The following is a 24701-nucleotide window of genomic DNA, read 5'->3' as shown; positions in this document are numbered from 1 at the left end:
ATCGAAAGGAGCCTAGACCAATCACAAAGCGAATTCATGTCAAGTCGCCAATGAGAACGAAGAGAAGGTTGGCCCGGGCTAATTAGACCCCGCCCCAAGAGCCAGCTGCGCAGTCTCTAGCCAGCGGAGGTGGGTTAGTGCCTGTGGAAGGGGGCGGTGGTTGCTGGGGCTCTGGAGGGTCAATGGCGGGGAGCGGTTGCTGGGGGTATTCCGGTGGGTCTGCTGCGGAACACAGCTGGCACAGCCCGGGGTGGGGCAGCGGCGACTAGGCGTAGGGAAAGCTGCATGTTGGGAGGCCTCAGGGTTCGTTGAGGGAAGAGCCTGTGAGGAGGAGCTCGGCCCCCGAGCTGCGGCTCCTCACCGGCGTCGCGCTCAGGTGTGGGCAGCGTTCCGGCCGCCTCCCGGGGGAGCCTTGGCGCCGGAGTGCGGAAGGGGAGGGGACTGCGTGGCCCCGCTGGAGCATGCAGCCGTGGCAGCTGCTGTCACGTCTGAGGACGGCCGTCTCCATCTGCGCGCCTCGCATGTCGGTCGGGCGGTCACCGCTCGCTCTCGCCTCTTCTCCTTACAAGGAAGAGAGCGTCGTGTCCCGTGTCTGGGGAGGTGCTGAGGAAAACGCAGCTTGCTTTGCCTAGTTTTAACAGACGAGCACCTCCAAACTTACGCTCCTGTGAGTTTCCAGAGCCCACTGCCTTCCAGGAGTCACAGCTTTACAGCGCGTAGGCAGCCATAGCATCGCGGGCTTGAAAGAGTGGCGGCACTCGACGAGTTTCACTTGCCCTCTTACTCCAAGTGCTGCTTTCTGTTTGCATCTCCCCTCTGCTTCAGCAGCATTTCCCCTTAGTATTACCCCTCGGGAACAGGAAAGCGTTTATTCTTAGTTCTGTCTTAATGTGGTTCAAGTCATGGAAGAAAGATGAGGAAGATACTTGTGTCCAACCAGTTTGTCAGGACTGTGAGCATTATACTGCAGTTTGGGACCCAGTACAGCACAGCATGATGTCAGCTAGCATGCCTCAGTCAAAATTTATTATCGCTTGGGAATCCACTTTTCTTCTTTAGACTCATGCTCTAGTTTCTTTTAGTGATTGTCATCCAGCTCTGGGAGAAATGCAAGTAATGTCATACGGCGTCTCACTGGTTTAAACAGTCTGTTCTTTTGGCTCATCTGTATTAACACAGTTGTAACCACTAGAAATTTCTGAAACTGATTTGCCTTCTGTGAGTCAAAAATGTCAACACCTGTGGTTTAACCTATTCAATATAAAGGCTGACTATTAAGAAGAGGGAGGGGATACTCATGCATGATTTCATTGTAGTACAATTAAAGAGCACATCTTCTGGGAAAGGAAGTGTGGTACCTCAACTTCTAATTGAACCTATTTCATAAACAAGGTACAGGACCAGATGTACCAATTAGTGTAAAGAGTTGTGTCAGATCCTGCATATTATAATTAGTCATGGCACTAGAGGCCTGTTTGTGCATTGTTAGAAGGTTTTTCTTGAAGAAATTTCAAATTTCTTTCTTACTCAAATTTTCTGAAGCTGAGGGGACCCTTTTTTTTTTATTTGAGTGTAGGAAGGAATTGAGTCACATATGATTTGAGAAATGACTGTTAGGTTTGCTGGTAATGTTAGTGTGAAGCACATTTATTCTTGGTGCTCATGGAAGTTGAGGGAAAGGAGAGTCTCCCAATTTCCCACTGGAAGACCCATGCAGGGGGCTTCAGGGAGAAATAGAGATGAAACGTCTAGCACTTTCCAAAAGTCCTGATATCTACTACATAAATCACTTCATTATAAGTATATTTGTGAAGGCTTGAATGTGCACTTCTTTAAAAAAATGTGACACTTGTCAACAACATACTTATTGTAATGACTTTCACAGTTAGTAATATCAAACTTATTTTTTAAAAATAAACATTTCAAATGGGCATTTTTCAGTAACCTTATTCTTCATGTTAAGTTTCTTAGTAAAAGTTTGTGAAACCAAACTTGTTACAAAAATGCAAAATTTCATCACCTGAAAATGGGAGTGTCTCTACAGCTGTAATTCTGTGAAAAATAAACTTGAAAATATATATCACAATCATCCTCAAGTATCTAAAAATTCAGTCATATTCTTACAAATAAATTTGCTTTAGAAAAAAAAACTTGGTTCAAGTTGTCTATCAGCATGATTTTTTTTCTTGCCTGTAAAGTGAAGTTTCTACTCTTTGCATGTTGTTTCATATTAGAGCATCTTAAATATATACGCAAAAATGCATCCACATTTTATTTGCTCTTCAAGAGTTCATTTTCTGTGTTGGGGGTTGGAAAAACTGTTGTTCCATCCTCTGCCTTAGCCAGAACAGACACCTCTCCAGTCCCTACCTGATCTGTGGCTTTTGCCTGGCCCTCACCTGGTGATTAGGAAGTTACCATTTTCCCTTGCAGCAGCCTGTCTTCAGCCACTCTGTAAACCACAGGAAAGTCGGAAACAGCCTTGGTTTTAATTTTCTTTTTCTTTCATGGTCATTTTTATGAGGAGTTCAGGGAGCTGCTTATAGATCTGCTTATCAAGCTGAACAAGCAGATATTCAAGCTAAGTATTTTGATGGATATTTGAAAATTGCATTTAGGATAAAACTGCTAATATGCAGAGGAGCAAAGTGTGGACTATTGACAAAAAGCAGGTTGTCAAGCTCTGGAGTTAGAGTGCATAATAAGGCTGAAATTTGAACCTGAAGTATCTCCAAATTAATGGCAGACAGCTTCCTTCAAGTACATGTAAAGATGAATAAAGCCTCAGTTAAAAAGTGATACGTGGGAGAAGTATTTTTGTATTGGGCTTATAGAATCAAATCTGGTCAAGGACCATAAAGGTAGTGATTACTCTGCTTTAAATGGTAGAGGTTCCCTGGAGCTAACTATTTTCATGGGATAGTTTATACCAAGCATACTTCAGTTAATTGCTAGATAGATGGAAAAAGTCAGCATCTTAAAAAATTGTTGGCTGAAGATCTGTTTGATATATTAAAGAACTCTCTGTTCTTGAGCTGAATGTCTGTTATTTGGACATACTTAAAGTGTTTAAACTATTAAATGGTGAAAATGTTTAAACTATTAAAAGGTGTTTTGATTGTTTTATGGTTTCTATTCATATCTCATTAGTTTATTAGGTGAAAGTATTGCTTCCATGACTTGTTAACAATTAACATTTAAAAATACAAGGACAAAACTTGGTATTTGTTTTGAAAGAAATACTCATCTAAGTGCGTGCGGCATTTGATATTCATAACAATGGAATACATAAGGATACGAATTGAGTCACTTCACTCCTACACAGTCCGTAATTTTAAAACTACGTAGCTAGCAAGAAAGATCTAAAATGTCTGCAATTACTTTAAACTCTACACCAAGATTAGTGTTTGCAATAGCAGATTTTTATACTGAGTCTGTGCACCAGTTAGGAAGGGATTCTTTTAAATTTTTGTCTACTTATTCCATTGATTTTTAAGCACTGATTGCACTTAGAAATGTCACTGACTTCTTAATACTTTGCATCTATTCAGTTTTGGGCTCAGTGTCTTATAACGCAGTAAAATGTGTTTCTCATTTAAAGAAGTAAGAATGGGGAAATTTTCCTCTAAGAATCCATTTCTACACCTCTGAAACAAGCAAATCTCCCATGTCATTTTAATTTGGAAAATTATTCTACCAACTGTTGTAATTCTTTTTTGTAACTTGAGGAAGAAGAGAGTTGTACTTGTGGAAGATGAAGTTTGTTTTGGGAATTCATCCTAATGCGCTGGCATATTCCATGACTACGTTAGGTGCTGGAATGATGAACAGTATCTTTAATTTCTACTACGTTAAGCTTTTCCTAAACCGATACAAAATTTCAGAAGTAGCATTTCATCAAGCACAGGTATTGTACAATGAAGTATTTTGATTACCATGTTGTGCTATGTGTCTGTGTTATCACAACAAAGTAATTTTTTTTACTTAAGAATTCTTTTTGGATGCATTGCCAATAGTTAGACAGTAAATTAATTTTACATTTAGTTAGTCCATAAGCAATTGAAGGTACACATAAAGCACATCGTTTACAGTCTTTAGACTAAAAATCTCCAGACTTTAATTGCTGGAAAGATTTTTACCTTTGATAGCTTGAAGTAATGTTCTAAACTAATCTTGCACCTCAGCTCCTTAGGTGTGTTTGACATTAGTGCTTTCCTATGGACTGTTTAAGTACTTAAATACTGCCTTTATTCTGCAAGTCATTATCCATGTGAGCAACTCTGTCATAAATGGTCTCCTGAAGGTAATGGGCCAGCTCATGTTTTGAATTACTTGCTGTGAGAATAATATCTGGGCTTTGCAAGATGAAAGCCCAGATATATAAGCTTTTGAAGGAGTGAAGTCTTACAGACAGGGCTTTATTTCACGTGTAGTTGCACGTGTAGTTGGGCACCTGCCTACTTATTCGTCTTGTTTTTCAAAATTACTATAAACCTCTAAATACCTTTAAGAATTTGGTCTAGAGTCTGTTTTGACCTGAGAAGCTTTCATCTTTCTTTATTATTTGAATGAAGATTTATTTTAAATAAATATGGTGTGTATTACTTCTGAGTTTGTATAACCTCTGCAGAAAAATGACACTAATGATAAATTCTTACTTGTTTGTCGCAGGTTGTATTTATGATATGGAATGCCATTAATGATCCTCTTTTTGGGTATATTCAAGATAACTCCAAATTCGCTTGCTGCTCAAGACGTCAGTTTTCAATTTTATATGGAGCTCCTTTATATGCGTTAGCCTTTTTGCTTCCTTGGTTTCCTTGGAAACATTATGAAGAAGGTGACTGGCTAAGTGGTCTTCACCTTATTGTTGCGTTATGTGCTTTTGATGGTTTGCTTACATTTGTGCTTCTAGCGCAGTGTGCACTCTTTGCAGAAATTTCAACAAGACATGAAAGTAGGCTTCAGCTTATTAAATATAACCAAGTAGCAACATTAATCGGATCAACAAGCATTCTCTTTTGTGGCCTCATATCAGATAATATGGAAAATTTTGCCTGTTTTCAGGCTTTCGCTGTTTTGATCGCAGCATTAGCAACAGCTTGTATGTGTTACACAGGTAAATACAGTATTAGTCAATATGAGCAGAGAGAAATTTGTACAGAGAATGCTAATCTGGAAAACAGTGATGGAGCTCTCTCCTGGTCCTCTGTAATTTCATTGACCAAACAGATTATGACAGAGAAAAACTTCTTATTTTTTGTAACAATGAACTTCTTCCAAGTCTTCCACCTAGCCTTCTGCAACAATTTTATGATGATCTTTGCGGATAATCTTATTCCGAAGGATGTCCTTTCTTCCTCAGTAAGAAGTATCATGTATGGAGCAGGCTTTATTTGTCCTCAGGTAGGCAGTTACACTTTTTTATTCCAAAATATGAAAACATGGTATTTTACTAGTTTTCATTAGTTTAAGGTATCCATTTACACTGTTTGTTGAAAAAATGCTGTATCCGGCATAAGCCATTGGCCATACTGAAAAACAAATCTATCTCACCAATGCTCTGAAAGAAGTAAGTACCTCTGTGTACAGGCTAACCAAATGTAAGAGTAGGGTAGGGAGAAGGGACAAGCAGGCAGGCTGGTAGAGTATCTCTTTACAAGAATGTGAGATGTCAGAATGCAAGGAGTGAATGTTTTGTATCCTACAGGGTTTATGACACCTAAGTATAAAGGAATGAAAAACATGGTCAAGATAAAAAGTTTTTAAAAGCAAAATCTACAGAATTCTGAATGCTTTTCTCTTTGGTTTTGATTTGTAATACATGATGAAAGAATAATCTCTTCTTCAGAAAGTTTCTGAGATAAACTGCACAAAACACCAGAAAAATTATTAGGTATTAAAAGCATTGTTGAAATATGTGGTATCTCGTCATAGGAACCAAACAAAACTCTAAATAGCTGCTTTTGGAGAATAATACATTCCCATTTATTTTGTTGTTTGCTGTCTTGGTCAGCTACATTTACTGGGTAGAGAGAGAGAGAGACTTTCAAGACCCCAATCAGGGATGGTGGGAGAAGAAAAGAGGAGAACCCAAACAAGTAATGTGTGAGAACAAGAATAGCAGCAAGAATGTGTCCCACAGAATGCAAACATACTTGTCTGCAGTGAATAAAAAAATTCTCCTGTTTATTCCCTTCTATCTTCTTTCACTGGATCTTTTAAAACTTTCACTGTGTTTACTTGTTGGATTGCTCAAAAACTGAGTATCCTGACTTAAATCATAGGTGCTGATGATGTTCAGAATTTCTGAAAATCAGGCTGTTATGTTCATTAAGTTGTAATGTTTTCAGTAAGTAAAATGTAAAAGAAGATACATGAAAGTACAACTGGAATTCACAGCTCAGTTTTAGTTACTGTTTTGGCTTTTGCATATGTAACATACAAATCCTAAGCATACCTTCTCTGTTCCATAACTCCTAAATATCTATAATTTCAACTTTTATCCTTACCACAGGTTTAATAGTTTTTTTTCTGTAACTCAAACAGTTAGGTGATGAACTTTGGAAATAAATCAGAAACTGCAGAAGTTAGGAAAGCTTAAATAATTTTACACTCAATATATAGCAGTCACTACTGTTGATAAAATCAGTGTGACAGTGTGAAACGAACAATCTTTCAGAAAATGCATCTCTCTGTTCCCCAGAGACTCTTTGTCTAGAAGGTCACTGAACCGTAGAGAGTTTGCTGTGACCTTATTTTTCTCAGGTTTTGTCCCTTTGAGCTCAAGATATAATAAGCAAATTCTCTGGTGGCAATGTAACTTCACTTACTGGAAAAGCACCCAAATCATGTAAAATAAGGCTCCTTCTTAAGAAATGTGCTTCAGTGTCCTGTACTAAACTAGAATTCAGCTTCTGTCTTAGATTCCTTTTAGTAGTGGGTGTGAAGAATAAAACCTGCTTACAAGGGAAACCTTGTTGCTGAAACATAGGCAAACAAATTTAAATTTGCATCATTAAGTTAGTATTTTTCTTAGAAATACACAGTCTTAGAAACATGCAGGTAATAAGGAATTTTCTACATCATAAGTACTTCCTGAGGCAGGTTATTTCTCAATTATAGGGAGACAAGGTCATGGTTTTTACAATAACATGCATTAATTACATAATGCCTTACCATTTCTAGTGTAAGCACTTTTCTGCAAAATGCCTGAAAACAGCCAGGGGATGGAGTATGTTTATGTTTCTTACAACCAGATGTTTTTCTTATACCAACTTTCCAGATTTGTTTTACCTCCCTGATTACTGGTTTAAGTAGAAGACTTGAGCTTCTTTAAAACAGCATTTCCCACAGTAATCTTTGTCCGTCTGTAGCGTCCTCATTTTGTTATGTTAAAAGTGTTTAAATGTGGGAACAAATGTACAAGGAGAATTCTTTCCTATTCTTCATCTGAATATTACACTGTTCATCTCTGTAACACAGAAGGAAGGAGAAAATGTGTATCTTTATAGAGTTCGTGAGTTTTTTGTGACAGTGATGAGGACCACATACGTGTAGATGGTGACATAGACGCATATAATAAAAAGAACATAACGCATTACAAAATGTCCTATTTAAAGTGGAAAGTGAGGAACAATACAGAAGAGCGTACACTTTGTTCATACTATAATCAGCATTTAATACCATTTTTGTGAGTTTGCCTGTCACTAGCTTCTCGCGTGTGACTGCTTGCTAAGATTGGCGGAATTAAAATGTAGCCATACATGTTGTCCACTGGCACCTGCCCTTCACTTGCTAGTAAAGTCTCTAACTTGCTTAGATCAGCTGTCTGGGTGAGCTTGCTTTATCAATTTAAAAGTCATGCTTAATTTCTATAAATGTCAGTGAAAATAGTAATATTAATGAAAAAACAATTATTGAAAATATTTTTGATCAGCAGTTAAAATTCAAATGTCAAGATGCTTGGTTACAGTTAACATACTGCAAAGTTAATTATTTAAGGGATATCAAACATAAAGACCATGAGGATTAAATAATATTTAGGGAGACAGTATTTTCCTCAGGGTATAGTAGTTCTCAGCTGGCTAGTTTTGAGTGAAAAGAGACCATTCTTACCTGGTAGAGGTAGCATAGAATGAGCCAGTAGATAGTTCTCTTTGCTCAATTCCTATTTTTTTATTTGGATTGAACTTTTTAGAAAGGGTTGGGGTTTGTTTTTTTTCTTTAATGGGTAGTAATAATTTATGTCTGGTCTGTGCTTTATAGCCCACTTAATGCTGAGATATTGTACTATATCTTTTTTATCATATATGTGTATATATTATCTTTTCAGTGCCTTGTTCTTCTCAGTCATGCTTCGCTGAAGAAGTTTGGTTATTACAGAATCATCTTGTTTTCCTTTTACTTTGAAGGAGTAGCTGCTGCTGTCATGTTTGTTCTAGGGCCAGAACACTATTATCTGTTGGCATTTTATCTCACAACAAATATGTAAGTAAAGACACTTCCCTATTCATAGATACAGCTTAAATAATTCTAACAGAGTAGACACTTGCTTTTAATAGCATGAAGATTTTGGCACTGTTTTTATGGTTTTCTTTCTGTTCTGTTTCACTTGTCAGAAAGGTTGAAACTCCAGTTAGAACTTTTTTCAGCTTTCCTTTTATTCTGCTTCAGCTTTTAATTTCTGTTAAAAACAAAACAAAACAGCCTTAAAAATGAACTGTAGTTAACGTTTGCAGCCACATGCCTCCAGTCACTTACCTGCTTTAACATGAGATTCAAGGGAAGCAGAACCTCTTCTCATCCACATAGACACACATCTCAGTAGAGGAACTCCTCAGAGACTGTTGGCTAGGAAAGCTCAGACCTCATTTTGTATTGCAGGAACAGTTGTGTGTTGTACTGCAAAACAAATATCGATATGTCAGGTATCTGTTAGGTAACCAATACTGAGTCACATTTTCACTGGTACTGGGTAAGTATGATGCCAAGAAGTAGTATTTTCACAGAAGTAGTATGTTATGATACATGGAAAACCTTATTTAAAAATAAAGACCTGTTTGTATCAGAATATTGTTACAGCAGGTCATTTTTATTTATTAATTTTCTATTTCATTGCTTGCTTTCTACATGTTCTTTCCTACCCTCCTTTTCTTCATCCCATCCCCCCACCCCCCACCCACCCCCCTCCCCGTTTTCATTCTTATTTTCAGTATTTCTGTCATGGGCTACTGTAACACCAAATTGTTTGAACAATAAATTGAATTTCATTACCTGCATACTTTAAATGATGAAGATGTATTTTGATTTCCTCAGGAAAAAAATTATAAGGTACCTAAAGACTGTAAGTTTTAAGTGCTAATTGTTCAAAGCCTCTCATGAGTAAAAGCTAATCACCCCCAAAATTTAATAAGACATAGAAATCCTAATATGTGAGTTTATGGTTTCAGTTAGCAGTTTGTTAAGAGTAGGCTTTGTGTGTGTGTGTGTGTGTTTAAATGCATATATATACACAATGTAAATACATATATAGGAATGCATATAAAATCTTTTTACTATTCTAATTCTCCCACTTTGAAGTTTGTCTTCCATGTAGTCTTTCCAGTAATGCTCATGTCCTTTTCAGATTTCAAGAGGACATTTTCAGTTTCTCTTTCTTCTAAGGTGTTTCTTTTCTCCATGTCATTTTAAATGACATTTACTGATAATGTCAAGCAAGTATTTATGACCTTTTGCACCAGTATCCATGAAAAAAAAAGCAAAAAACCTCACCTTTTAGGTTTGCATATCAATTTCTGTTCTCAATTAAGAACAGATCTAATAATGCTTTCAGAGCTGCTGTTTAAACAGATAAATCACCATGTTTTAAAGAACATCTCAGCTTTGTGTGTTTGCGGAAATATCAGTGTTGGGGTGTATATGTTAGAATGTCAGTTATGATTTCATTATGAAAGAGTATATAAGAACTATGAACATCTTAAATATTTTGTCTTTCTTTAGGGTAATTGTACAAGCTTCATTTAGTTTGTTCAATTTGCCTTTGGCAGATATTGTTGATGCAGATTTAATAAAGCACAAGCGGAGGTATGTGAGTTGTAACTCTTTTTCTTTAAATATGCTATCTATTTGCCATGTTACTCTTTCGTAAACTAGATTATGTTAAGTAAAGACAGTAAGTGATCTTGGATCCTTGACACAGAAGTACTTTGTGTAAGAGCAACTTCGCATAAGTAAAGATAAGAACTTGAATAGTGTCCTGCAGTTACTTCAGCTGAGTAATTTAAAAAGATTATTATGTCATTTCTAGTTTTAATTATACTATAGTATAAGGCAAGTCCTCCAGTTTTTTGTGTGTTTATTTTTGTTAGCTTCAATTGAATTATTTTGTAACCATATACATCTATTGTCACTTACAGAATTTTCTGAATAAGGCCTTTCTAACATGGCAAAAGCAATTAGAAAGCTTTGCCTGTGCTACTTAAAGTGCAAATTTCAAAGTCTAACTGGTTGCTGTTATCTCTCTGAAATAAAAATCGATAAAACCTGTTGTGACGTAGCATATTACAACTCATGGATCTTTTGGATTTTTATCAAAGTGCAGGTAACTTCCTGTTGGTTCCATCAATGTTTATATAAAGTGCAGATTCAACCCTGGTCACTGTATTAAAGGACTTGCCCTTCAAATGTGAGAGCTATTGCTTTCATGAAGAAGAAAAATGTCTCCTTTTCTGGCCTCATCCATGTGAAGTCTTAAGTTGTAATTAATTCTCCATGCACTGCTCAGTCTAACTTAACTTCAATAATTACTCAATGTGCACAAAGTTGAACTTGGGTACAAGTCATTTTAGAATTGGGGCCAAGCTGTATATATACCCCAGAGGTTTATTGCCTTTAATTTCCAAAGAAAATTAAATTTCATTATGATAGCTGATGTGTTTGCTATAATGTGTGAACTGTAAATCTAAGTATCATGATAGTTAGCATTTGCATATTAACAGGATTTTTAAAATCACTATTGTAATTAATATACTAATAAGTTTGTGTTGTGCATTCATTTGTTTTTTTCCCTAAATATTTTAGATCACCACTTTCCTCTATGGTTTTTGGTACCAATGCTTTATTTACCAAGCCTGCCCAATCTCTGGCTCCAATGCTTGTGGTTACAATACTAAATCAATTTGGATATGAGAACCTGAATAATGAAGTTGCTCAACCTGATCCAAGGTGAGTTCAAAAGGGATACTTTAAATCATAGAAATTAACATGAAATAATCCTGTCATCTAAAAAGCAAATTAATCTGCAATTAGTTTGCATCAACTGCACTTCAAAAATATGAGTGCTTTAAAAATATTTTCCAGTTGTTTTTTATCTGTATAGAAATGGAAATGTTTTCTAGATTTTTTAAGAACAAATCATTTATTAAACAATACACATGAGGATATCTACCTAATTTTGAAAAAACAAAGGATACATTTCAGTAGTTGACCATCTCCTGTTCTATTGCAAAAAAAGAAAAAAAAAAAAGGACATCACCTAATACCTCTTATTAAGATACATTTTGTCCTGGCTTCTGTGTTTTGTTTCTCTCGTAAACCTGCTTCCTTAAATATATAATCCTAATACGGGTCGCATTTAAGATACATTTTTGTTTGAGAGAAAGCAGTATAATCACTGGAGGGAGGGAATTTGCCTCAAGTAGGAGTATAATTTTGGCTTCAATACTACTTACCATTCTAATGCTAATGATTTCATTGCAGTCCCTGGGAACCTTAATACACAGCATAAAACTGTGGTTGCTAGTTAGCACATTGGAAATGCATGGGCTTTTATAAAAACAAATTAAGAGGGAGTCAGTACACTGAAAGGGTCATAGGCTGTTTATGACCAACAAGAGGAAGTGGCAACATAAAGAATAACTGAAGTCAAGACTAAAAGGCAAAAATCAGTCCTGATTAGGATTTGCTTGAGAGAACAACATGAATATCCTGAGAACTACATAGCTCTCCTAAATATGGAATAGAAACGTTAAAAAATACATGGAAGACAATTATATATGAACTTCTGTGGAGATACCTCTTGAAGGACAAATGACTGGTTATGTGTCACCTAAGGCTTGGAGAATGTTTCATATTTGAGGAATTTTCTAAAAAAATGTATGAGGAAAAGTATGACATAAAAGGACAACAGGTGGTCTTCAGAAAAGCATCCTGACACAAGCAAAGAAGGCTTAAGTTTGAGGCTGTGTGTGAGAACAGTTAATTTTATTTTAATGCACTCTGTAGATAGCCAGCCACTGAGATGATGTGAAGAGGACATGAACCTCATTATAATGTCAAATAAGATGAGTGATTTTTGCAGAAGAGCAGTAGGTTGAACTGGATGTGGATATGAGGGGGCTGAATATATTCATCTTGATGATTCAGAGAAATTCAGATTTGAAACATAAAAACTGCAGTTCTGATCCCTTTCAATCAGAGAAATGATCCCTTTGTGGATGGATTTTAAATCACAGTAGCTATAAATCTTTTTTTCCCCAGTTAGTAGCCTCTGGACTATAGCAACAATAAATTTCTTGTATATAGAGTTGAAATACTTTGAATGCTCAGTCTCTAAAACCTATATTTTCACTTGAGTCATGCTGAAATTTGATTTATTGCACTAGGGCAAGGAACAGCATAAAGATAAAAAGCTGAGATCAGTTAATCAAAGAGCACCTGAAATATACTCTATATTTCTCTTGCCCGTCCCTTCAAAAATAATTTCTTAAATACGAAGCAGTCTGCATGTGTTTTCTGTAAATGTATGTGTGAATGTGCATGTCCTTCACTTTGCAAATGGACTACAGTATGGACATACAGTCCACAAAGACCAGACTACTCAAGATTGTTCCTAGCGAGTCAGTTTGCCCATGGCTATGTACTTAGACCATTGACTGAGCTAAAATTACTTATACATATTAAAACCCTATCAGCTGATCTCAGATTCAGCCATAGGCAGACAGCTAAAATACACTTGCCTCAGGACAAAGTTGTTTGGGGACAAACAGAAACTGAATACAGGAGATCACTTAAAATACGCCTAAACTGTTTTGAAAAAGAAAGAATTTCACACATGTGAATTATATATAATGAAGTGTTATGACCCATGCCAATACAATCTCAGCTGTGTCCTTCCTCCTTCTCCAAAGCTGGCAATATCAAGTGTTCTGGAAAGCATTTACTTAGTTAGGTGTAGTGGTAATGAATTGTGAAGATAGCACAGAGGACCCTTACTCTGCATTAACAAAATATTTGGCCCTGAATAAATATGTCTTAAGAGTTTCCAGCAAAGTTGTTTACTGGGAGAAGAGAGACGATGCAGTCCAAACCCATAAACTATTTGCTGAATTCTAAATTATTTATTTTTTCTTGAACTGAAAGTTAAACCATAGCAACAATGATGGAGCAGCTAATCCTGGAAACCATTTCCAGGCACATTAAGGACAATAAAATCATCAGTAATAGTCAGCATGGTTTTACCAAGGGGAAGTCATGCTTGACCAATTTGATAAACTTCTACAATGAAATGACTAGCCTGGTAGACAAGGGAGGAGCAGTGGATATTGTCTACCTGGACTTCAGTAAGGCCTTTGACACTGTCTCCCATAAGATCCTCATAGACAAGCCTTTGATATGCAGGCTGGATGAGCAGACAGAGATGGGTTGAAAACTGGCTGAATGGCCAAGCCCAGAGGGTGGTGATCAGCATGAAGTCTAGTTGGAGGCCAGTAACTAGTAGTGTACCCTGGGGGTCTATACTTGGTCCAGTCCTGTTTAACATCTTCCTTAATGATCTGGATGACGGGGTAGGATGTACTATCAGGAAGTTTGGTGATGACACAAACCTGGGAGGTGTGGCTGATACATCAGAGGGTCATGCTGCCATCCAGAGGGATCTCGACAGGCTGGAGAAATGGGCTGACAGGAACCTCATGGTTCAACAAGGAGAAGTGCAAAGTCCTGCACCTGGGGAGGAACAGCCCCATGCACCAGTATATACTGGGGGCCACCCAGCTGGAAAGCAGCTTGGCAGAAAAGGACCTGGGGGTCCTGGTGGACACCAAACTGAACATGAGACAGCAATGTGCTATTGTGACAAAGAAGGTGAATGGTATCTTGGGCTGCATTAGACAAAGCATTGCCAGCAGGACAAAGGAGGTGATCCTTCCCCTCTGCTCAGCACTGGTGAGGCCACGCCTGGAGTACTGTGTCCAGTTCTGGGCTCCTCAGTACAAGACAAACGTGGACATACTGGAGAGAACCCAACAAGGGACCACAAACGTTATTAAGGGACTGGAGCATCTCTCCTATGAGGAAAGGCTGAGAGCATTGGGACTGTTCAGCCTGGCGAAGAGAAGGCTCAGGGGGGATCTTCTTAATGTATATAAATACCTTAAGGCAGGGTACAAAGAAGATGGATTCAGGCTCTTTCCAGTAGTGCCCAGTAACAGGACCAGAGGCAATGGACATAAACTGAAACAGGGGGTTCCCTCTGAACATCAGGAAACACTTTTTTACTGTGAGGGTGACTGAGCGGTGGAACAGGTTGCTCGGGGATGTTGTGGACTCTCCATCCTTAGAAATATTCAAAAGCCGTCTAGACACAGTCCTGGGAAGCTGGCTCTATGTGGCTCTGCTTGAGCAGGGGTTTGGAGCAGGTGACCTCCAGAGGTCCCTTCCAACCTCAACCATTCCGTGATTCTGATTCTGTGAACAAAGTTGCAGTATTTAATGATAGTGAAAATATGGGTACGTTACAGTTAGAGACAGGCAATTGCTTTTAATATACAGATACTGTCTGTCGCATTAGTTTTCTTCCGCAGTTATTTCACAGATCCTCTTACAAAGCAAAATAATTTTAATAAGATGCATCTTATTATCTATGTTTAGTTTTGGGGGTTTTTTGTATGTTCTGGATGTTAATGTTCTGTGGAGTAAATGGAGAAAAGTATTAGCAGACTATCAGTGGTCTCCTTCTTCAGTAATGTCCAGATGTCTCCCTTACCTTTCCCTCCAGCATCAAAAGTTTGAACATTGGTTTTTGTATTCTCAGCAGCTTTCCAGGCTTTTGCTGTAGTAAAACACATTTTCCAGCAATGAGTTTACAGTTGAAAATTATGGAAATAAGCTTTTGTTGTTCACACTGATTTTTGTGTAATATTGTCATTTCGTTTCCTCATTCCTCATTTCTTGATATATTGCTTACTCAAGACCACATGGAATGCTGGAGCTCACAAACTTTCTGGATGACTTCAACTTGCAAGATAAAAAAGAAAGGTCATAGCTTACAGGGGAGGGGTGTGTCTTTTTCTCCCCTACTTCATTTATCCTATACATTTGATAGCATTTTATTACTAGCATACTGCCTTCAGAAGTGGGCTTCATAAATATTCTGTCTTTGGTGCTCATCTTACACTGTATAAAAAAATCTATCTATCAAAAGCTATCTGCTGGGACAAATCACGTATCTTCTGATTCTTATGCCTCCAGTAAAAAGTCTGTGAGATGACACTACCTCGCCTACACTTCCTCATCATTCCAGTGATTATGTTTTGGATCTTCAGCTATGTGATATTATGACTCCTTGACATCCTGCATGATCAGGATATTTCATTATTGCTTTATCAGAGTACCAAAACTCCATTAAGAGTACCGACCAACTATAAGTATCCGGTTTTTAAGCTTTGCTTGTCTTTTGTTGCCATCATGCTGTTGAGCAATTCACACATACATGTTCTCTGCCTTTAGTAAAGACCACATTCCTGAACAGCTTATTAGGACAATTGGCATGTTATGAGTGAAATTCTTATCCCAGAAGACCTTTTGAGACAGTAGTTCATCATTGTCTTGGTGGCTTCTGTTACAGTTGTATTCTGCAGGGCACCCAAGCTGTTAAGGCAGTGAAGAGGTTTTATACAGAGAGTAAAAGTCTAGAAGAAAGGAAAATTCAGTCCCCTTTTTCTTTCATCTGTGAGGTATCATAAGATTCATCAAGAATGAGAAAATGCTTATCACTGAACAGTGGTCCCAGTACTGTATTAGACCAGGCATTCCAAAGACCTAGACCATCTTTCTTTTCCTCTGTACTGAAGCTTTTGAATTGACCATTAACATCACCAACTTCTTACTTACCAGTACCAGCATTTACTTCTGCCTCAATGGTAATATCTTCTTAGTTACAGTGATGTCTTCTTCCTTAGGAGCAATCCAGTATCTCTTGGTTTTGCCTCTGGTACCATAACTCTGAAGTGTGACTTCTGCTATAAATAGTGTATCTCTCTTCCAGAAGTCTTCTTGCTTTTGATGTAACCTATTTCACACATGAGGTTGGCCTATATATTGTACACAATTCCATATGTGTTACACATGATTCTGTATACATTAATATACACATTATACCACATTCTTAGGGAATGCTGTCACTACACATCAGTTAAGCATTTTGTAGTGGAGGCTAGCTTAAGAAGTAGTTTTTAATATCCTTAAAATTTAAGCAATAGCTTGCAGAATGGAGTGGTTCTGGTTTGGTGGTTTTTTTCCTTTTCGTCCATCATCACAGCAAAGCATTACCTGCCCCATGTGGCTTGGGTTTTTTTTTGTTTTGTTTCGGTTGGTTTGGGTTTTTTTAGTTTGGGGTATTTTGCTATGGAGAAGATACCTAGTTTAAAATCTCCCTCTTCTGGAGAGCCACTGCAACTACAGCTAACTTCTCTTAAAAGTGTGCTTTTCAAATTTGTTCTTCAGAATGAAGTTAAAAACAGCAACTCTTCATTATTTATTGGAGGCACTTTAAACTGTTGATGTTTTCATATTGCATTACTGGACTACATCACATTCTATTCAGAGTGATCTTAGGGCTGTTTAGTGAAAGATTGTGTTTTTTATTCTTGTGTGTGCAAAAAATGTAGACATGGAAATTTCTGAAGTTACTGGTTCAGCTGTTATTATGATGAAATCTGAGCTCTGCTCTTGATTTATCCCAGTCCCTTAATGAAATATTTTCCCATTCCTTGTTCTGTGTACTATAGATATTTTTCATAATTCCTGCAGTAACTTAAGGTTTTACAGTACAATAGGTAATATTTTCTTAAACTAGTATTGTTCCAATGAAACCAAATAGGGATTGCACCAGTGTGAGCGATTTGGCAGATGTTCTTTGTTTTTTTGTCCTTCCTGAAGTCCATGAATAAAGATGGAATAATTTTAGTAGTGAAAACTGCAATCCACTTTAGTGTGCAGAACAGGCAAAGTACAAGCCCCAACATCCTGTTGACTGTATCTCAGTCCTGTTTTCATCTTTAGATAGGTAAGCAATTTCTCTGCGGCCTCCCTGCTGACACTGCTCATACAGTTAACTATTGGCAGTTGTGACGGTGGTGTGCATGATGTGGGCCCTTGTTTACTTCTAGGTGGACTGAAAATGCAATTGAATACAGGCCAGTAAACAATGTCCAAATGGCAAATTATCGTCACTGCCAATAAACATTGGCTATGGACCAGTGACCTGCTAGTGAACACTTCCAGTCTTCGATGCAATTGCCCAAGTGATTAAGTAATTCACTTGTGAGCCTGTGGTTTTTTGTTTTCTTATGTAGCATTAGCATGTACATGACTTGAGATAAATTGTGAACGTTGTACGAGTGTGTGTATGTACTAAGGAATAAATCTGGGCTATGTTGCAAGTTGCAAGCATTTTTTCTGTTAAATGCAGTGAGACATGAGTTGATTCTTTTATGATTCAGAGAAACTCTTAGGTTTTATTCAAAAGCCTGCTCAAGTTAATGAGAGCCACAGATTTCAGGTTTTTTGGATCATGTCCATAGTTGTTCTGCGAGTCTCCTATCTCATCCCTGAATGCTAAGGAAAAAAGATAGAAAATAACATAAACTGCCTCATGGAGAGAAAGTTCATTTAGGGGCCGTTTCTCAGCTTGAGTTGACTTTCCTGATATTTAAGTAATTAGAATCCAATAATTAACAGAATGCCAGTAGATAATGATTCTAGCTACTAGATGAATGCCTAAATGTATGCTTTGAGCTGTCAGAAACCATACTGTTCATAAAAGGGAACTCATTTAACTCCTGTATTTTCTTTTTTGATTCATATTTGCTGATGCTTTTATCTCTTACTCCTTAGAGAAGATTTAGATGAGGAAATACCATGCATCCATGAGAATAACTGAGAATGAGTGTTAATTCCACATGTATTCTTTTTATGGTTTATATTATCTTGTAATCATTTATTTTAAAACAAAATTAAATAAGGCTTGACATTTCAAACAGCCCTTCACACCATACCTGAATTTTGTGCATTAATCATGACTCCCATCTAGCACTCAGCAACTATAACAACACACTATATGGATAGCTAGTAGCACAGAGTTTAACTTAAAATAATTTCATATTAAAATGTTTGTTTCCATTTTCTGCTTTTCTTTCACTTCCAGATTTTTCAGTCTTACTAAACCTTTTCAGATGCTCTGTTCTATAATTGGATTATATCGCTTAAATTTATTTCTATATTACGTAATACAGGTGTGTACTAAAGTAGCGACCAGGATTTCTTAGATTGCCTACAGTGTATTAAAATTGACTCTTTGTGTGCTAATTAATTTCCTCCCAGCTATTATGAAAGGAGCAAACAACATAAAATACATATTTGTAGGTAGAATTAGAAAATATAATTGAAATACATTTGATATCTGAGATATTTCTGTTTCTTTTATTTAGAATTGATTGTACACAGTAACATGTAAATGTTGTATATGTGCATATAATGTGAATGCTTTAAAAATAATTTGTTGTGAATTGACCATGAAAGTTAATCTTCTTCATCTTGAAAGCTGTGTTTTCATCTTCTTCACCAGTTTGTTTTTAGGTCTTCATGATGCCATGTTCTCTTTGATCTGTCTGGTTCCACTTTGCGTTGCAGTCATACAGATCCTGACGTGGACTCCCTTTTCAATCCAGAATAGTCATATGACAGCTGTACGCTAAATATGTAACAGTTGGTCAGTAAATCTTCAGCTGAACTGTACCACAAAAGAGTTAGTATGTTTTAAATATGAAAAAGCAAAATTGCATTAAATGGACTATTAGACCAAACACAGTTTGAGCCATTTCAATAAAGTCACATTCTTCAGTCTATATCGACTATAACACACATTGCATTCAGCCTTAATGCTGAGCCTACACAGAATTCTTTCTAGTTCAGTTGTTTGCCTTTAATGGGCTTTATTGTTAATTACTAAAGTCCTTTCTGGTATGTACTGATCACTGTTAACTCCTTTGAAGAATGGATAGGGCAGATCAAGTAAAGGAATCCCAACCCAGCGCTGGAATTCAAGGGAACTGTATTTTCTTAAGCTTACTGAAATATGGTGGATTAATTCTGCCATACTGATAAAATGGCAGATCTCTGAGGTTAATCTGGAAGAGCCTGGTGGACATCCCTCATGGATGGCAGGGAGATGAAGAGAAAAATTTAGTTGGTGTCTGGCTGACCAATATCAAGACAAATCTGACAGCTACCACAGGAAGAGCCATGAGTAGTTAACTACCCTGTAAAAGTCTGTGTGAAGCTAAAGAAGAAAAAGATTAAAATGCTGTTCAATAAAGTGTTGCTGGATATGGAAAAAGCTCCATATTTCCTCACTGGCTTTCCGAATGTCTCTAGTTGGTGGCAGGTAGATGGAGTTTTCTGGCTTTAAATGGGAAAATTACTTTGAAGGTACCATATTGTTAGTACTTCATACAAAATGTCATTGTGGTAAGAAAAACATTAGCGTATGGATGTAGTAGTGTCCAGTTAGTTGGACAAATCTAAGCCCACACATACTGAATCAAACTCTACCTGCTTAATAGTGTTCCCTTGGCAAACTCATTTGATGTGCTGACAGTTGAAGTTAATAATTTCTGACTAATCAAGTTGAAGTTAAGTTAATTTCTGATTAATTCTTACCAAATCTTTTCAGTTAAGCTTTTAAATGGATCCTGTGATTTTTATGAAATAAAGTTTTTTGGACAAAATTTCAGAAACATTGAATCCTCTCTTTATTTCACACATGTTGTAATGATAAAATACATTAGCATGTTTACAATACTCCTGTTTAATAAATATTCTTTTTCCTCCATTATATCCAGCATGTAATTGTGTAATGATAGATAGCTTAAGTATAATGTAATCACTTCATTTTTGTTCTTTGTTTTGCCTGGGCAAACATAGTTTTAGAAGCACCTTTCTTACAGAGTGCCAGTCACTTGAAAGTACAAGATGCATTGTATGTATCCTGATTTTAAAGTACTGAGCCAGCTCATTTCTAAGGCTCTACATTTATTGTGATAGGTAACTTGGAAAAGAAAGGAGTTTAAGAAGTTACCCTGCATTTTGGTGGACACTAGTATAATTTAATGAAGAGGTCTGAGATTTGAAATAGCAGTGTTGAAAAAAAGAGTCTTTTGTGCCTCAGTTTTTACATTTGCAGAGTAGAAACAATGTTTTCCTTGCCTTTTTTGAAGGGCAAAGTGCTTTCAAAGCGATGAGTGAAAAAGTGGGATAGCAGTGTTAAATATTTAGAAATCCAAATGAACCCTTGGATAGGAATATGAAGATTTATGTTAAAATGTAAGAAGCCAGAAGTGTGATGAAGTTTTAAGTTGCATTATCTGGTTTTTATCTCTGTCTTGTCAGAGATACCATTATTCATTTGCATTGTACATGCTAATAGCATTATGTACACATACCGGTGTCACTTGTATTTACATATCCAAAGAATATTTACACAAATACCAGAGCAGATATGGACTGTGTGTTTAGATTCTGAATTTTAAAATATTTACTGCATTGTATGTATGCATTTTCTGCCTGAAAGGCAGAAGGGGAAAAAGCCAATGGTCAAAAATCTGGAGGAATTTAAGTTAATGTAATCTTTGATTCTTTACATGAAACTGTTTTCTCCCTGACAATTCCTTTAAAATGGTAATAAATAACTTAAAACAGTTTTATTTTTCTTTACTGTTTCTATATTTCCTAAATTTCATATGTTCATCCTGTCCTCATAGAATATGTGTTTTGGAAGGTGAAAATGTTATTATTGCACAAATAGGGTTTCTTAGATGACTGTTTATTACTTAGTTCTAATATTAAGTTATTAGAACATAGTGTACAACTCTGAGAGTACTGTGCTATATGACAGGAAAACTAGTAAGTGGTTTTAAGAGTCAAAATTCTTCCAAGAATTCTTTGAAATGATCAGAATTATTTTTTCTGGAAAATGTTTGGTAAAGATACCATTTTATTTGCTGAAATAAGAAAGTAAGGGGTGAGATGACTGAAGGCACAGTTTGAATAACCTCTATGAACTGCTGCATCTTTAGAATTAGGAGAAGTAAATAGTCAAAGATTTCTAAGCAAGACAGCTTTAAGATATGAGATATTAACTGTGTAGAATAAACTAGTTTAGAAAACAAATCTGAGAAATACAATACAAATTATTTAATATGTAAAATATTAATTTTTCAAATTACTAGAATTTATTATTCTCCCATTTGTCTGTCCTATTTCTCTTCCTATAAGGGCAGGAAAAAAGTGTCTTTCATCACACCAATAGCCAATCCAAAAGAGGACTGGAAAACTGCCTTAAATTCAGGTGGTAGTCTTATTACAATAATTAGTGATAGAAGGTTGGTGGTATGTTATGATTGACATCGCTTATTCTCCATTTCTCTGTCACCCACTAAACTTTGTTATCCTCTGCTAAACCTACATGATTGTTTTTGGCCATGAATCAAGTAAAGGATGATCAAAGGCAAAAGTTCAGTGTCTTGCAACAGCTGGTTTGTCTGCTTTCTCTCCTTATTAGCTAGCAGTATCTGAGCTTGAAGTCCTGCTGCTGGAAAAATGCCCCAATTTAATCTTGATAATTTAAGAGTGTCTAAAATAGTCTCATAACTGATAAAGAGGATTTAAGTGTGTATAATGTAAAATATGAGGTGGTGTGATAACTTCAGGGAATGAGAAATTTGATCCTTGAATCCCATTCTTAGAGTTTCTCTATAAATTCTGAGAATTTGGATCTTAATACACAGAATGAATTTTATTTATTGAAAATCAATAGGTAAAAGTGTCTACTGGATTTAAAAGGATGTTATCCAATAGACATGAAAACATGTTAGCCTAATGTAGTAGTAATATAATATATGGTTAGTGATAGAGTCAAAACATTGAATAAATTACAAAAAAGCATATTTAAGTAGGAAAAAATTAATTTATGTTTTGCAGAGCTTACAGGCCTGCATCTGTTCTCGTCTTGTACAAAATGACCTTCCCAGTCTCCTGCTGTGCTGATTTTGGAACTGCTCAGTAATTCATGAATATACTATGTTGACATGGCTAGTAGGATGTTTACATTTGAATAGGGCTGTACAGCTTAATGGGTGCTGTCAGGAAAGACAAGCAGGAAGGGGAAGGAACAGTTAAGATAAGCCACATCTCCACAAATAGTTCTGAGCTCTTTCTTACAGAATTAAGGCAGTTCAGGAAAAAGCTCAGTCATACACGCAGTCAAAAGAATTCTAGCTGGTTTTGTAAAGGAACGCACAACCGAGACTGGGGGCAGTGTCTTAGAGAGCTGAACAGACACACAACTGGGCTTCTTGGGTTACCTTTGGGAGAGAGGATTTTAGATAGATATCTATGTTTGTTTATCCTAAAGACCTCTTTCTAGTAATCACTTCCTTACTATTGTTTAAATAATAGAAGGGAAAGTTGCAGATTTACATCCTAGAATAGGTGAGGCTGTGCAGCCAGCCCTGTCAGAGTCCTGCCCCAGAAGACCAGGCTCCTTGTGATCACCACAAAGCAAATGCAGACTGTGTTAAAAATACCCCTTCCTAGGTAGCTATTCAAACCCTCTGGGTATGTTTTGGACCTTTTGGACCCTAGGTATTCAATTGATTATAGACATTTTCCACTAAGAGAAAGAAGAAACACTACCTAAATAGTTGAGGAGAATGTAGAAAAAAAGTGATTCATTTTTTTCTGGAAATCCTCTCCCAGCACACTAATTGCTTTGAGTGACATATGCATACACTTACACAACAAATAGTTTTCTGAGAGTGTCCAGCAATTGGTTACAATTCCACCAGCCTATATGCAAATAACAATACATCAAAATTATTACCTAAATATGCATGAATAGTGTGTTCTTTATAGCCTGTCAAGAGAAAAATGTGCTTAGTATACAACTATTGCAGTAGAATATTAATGACAAATGTAACACTAGGTAGGAACTTTGAAAAATCTCATTAAAACATACCCAGGTTGTATACCAACAATGCAAAGACAAAAGCTAGCCTATTTATTAATTTAATATGTAACTCATTATCTATATTTTACATGTGATAAAATTAAGAGATGTTTCCTTGTGAACAACATGTAACTAACCTGAAGCAATTTTATTTATTGGTTTACACATTGTGAGCAGATGTCTGTTTAAAAAGCAGCAAATTTAGCTTTTGTCATTTTGGATTTTGATTATAAAGTTGTTTTATTCCTGGAGGGAAAAAATAAGCTAATCTGTCTTTACAAACAAGAACATACATAGAAAGGAGAGTCCTAATCCCAAACCAAATAAAAAGAAATAGACCAAAAAGGCATCTTAGCCCATCTAGCTATTGGAGAAAAAAAAATCTTCATGTGGAAAACTGTCTAAAGCTCTCATGTCAAAAACTTTCCTCAAGGAGGTTAAACATCAGTGAAAATGAACTGAACAAAAAAATCCTCTGGCAATATTTTGTTGTTGCTCTGGTTTTGCTGATTTCCCAGGATAAGCAAGGTTGGATGTGATTAGTGCTTGATCAGAGGATCTTCCAGGTAGCAGCCAGGATCCCACGGTGATTTGACTTTCAGTGTCATCCTTACCAGGAAATTAAGGGGCTAGACTCCAGCCTGGCAAATCTGATCAAAAGGAAAGATACCGATCACTTGGGGTTGTTAAGACACATTTTTCTGAGATTAGCGACGATAGCCCTGATGCCATACTCAGCTGGAATTTGATTAATGAGATAGGCTTTGTCTAGATTTTCTTTCAGTTTCAATTGGATACAGTATTCCTCACTTTCTGTGCTTACCATAATCAAAACAAATAATCTATGTTTATGAGAGCATAAGTGAGAATCGTGGTGCCTAACCCAAATCCACAGTACCTATGGCTTTTGTTCTAGCAAAGGCACATACTATTGTATGAAAAGGCCGAAGATTTTTATCCAGCTTGACCTGTCCCAGATTAAAATGTTCCAATAAGCATTGTCTGTTCTAGGCTAGCCTTCCTCTCTAGGGAATTAGTTGCATTAAGGATACATTTTTATGTACTAGTCTCCACTACGCCCCACTGCATCCCCACGCACAGAAATAGGATGCAGGAGTCTGACTCTGAAGTTCTTGTTTTCCTGCCTACACGACGACGTCTCCTTCCCCTCCATACACATCCCACAGCTTCAGGAAAAAAAATCCTGGATCGAGGGCCTTAGATCCTCCTGTGCGAGGGCAGACCCCAGGCGGCGGCAGCCCCTCTCCTCAGGCCCGCGCCCTCGGGGGCCTCCCGCCACCGCGCCTCCCGCCCAGGGCGCTCTGCGCACGCGCAGCCCGGGTGACAGGGCGGC

The 24701-nt window shown here is 37.0% G+C and overlaps 1 protein-coding gene across 6 annotated transcripts; it reads left to right on the top strand.

Moving 5' to 3' along the window:
• The first annotated feature begins 33 nt into the window (after positions 1–33).
• On the top strand, positions 34–19944 carry LOC142416052 (transmembrane protein 180-like). 6 transcript variants are annotated; one of them, XM_075515120.1, is made up of 7 exons: positions 34–129; positions 3736–3907; positions 4672–5406; positions 8336–8490; positions 10003–10086; positions 11083–11226; positions 18908–19944. In XM_075515120.1, the coding sequence occupies exons 2-7, from the start codon at positions 3755–3757 to the stop codon at positions 19035–19037; spliced, it is 1401 nt and encodes a 466-aa protein (XP_075371235.1). In that variant the 5' UTR covers positions 34–129; positions 3736–3754; the 3' UTR covers positions 19038–19944. The 6 variants fall into 6 exon arrangements, with proteins under 6 accessions (XP_075371235.1, XP_075371234.1, XP_075371238.1 ...); XM_075515119.1 differs by having other exon boundaries at positions 3729–3907; XM_075515123.1 differs by lacking the exon at positions 18908–19944 and adding an exon at positions 12286–18849 and having other exon boundaries at positions 3729–3907.
• Positions 19945–24701: the final 4757 nt, after the last annotated feature.

The sequence above is a fragment of the Mycteria americana genome, chromosome 12 (genome assembly GCF_035582795.1).
Source record: "Mycteria americana isolate JAX WOST 10 ecotype Jacksonville Zoo and Gardens chromosome 12, USCA_MyAme_1.0, whole genome shotgun sequence".
Lineage (NCBI taxonomy): Eukaryota > Metazoa > Chordata > Aves > Ciconiiformes > Ciconiidae > Mycteria > Mycteria americana.
This window is presented reverse-complemented; position numbering and strand designations above follow the sequence as displayed.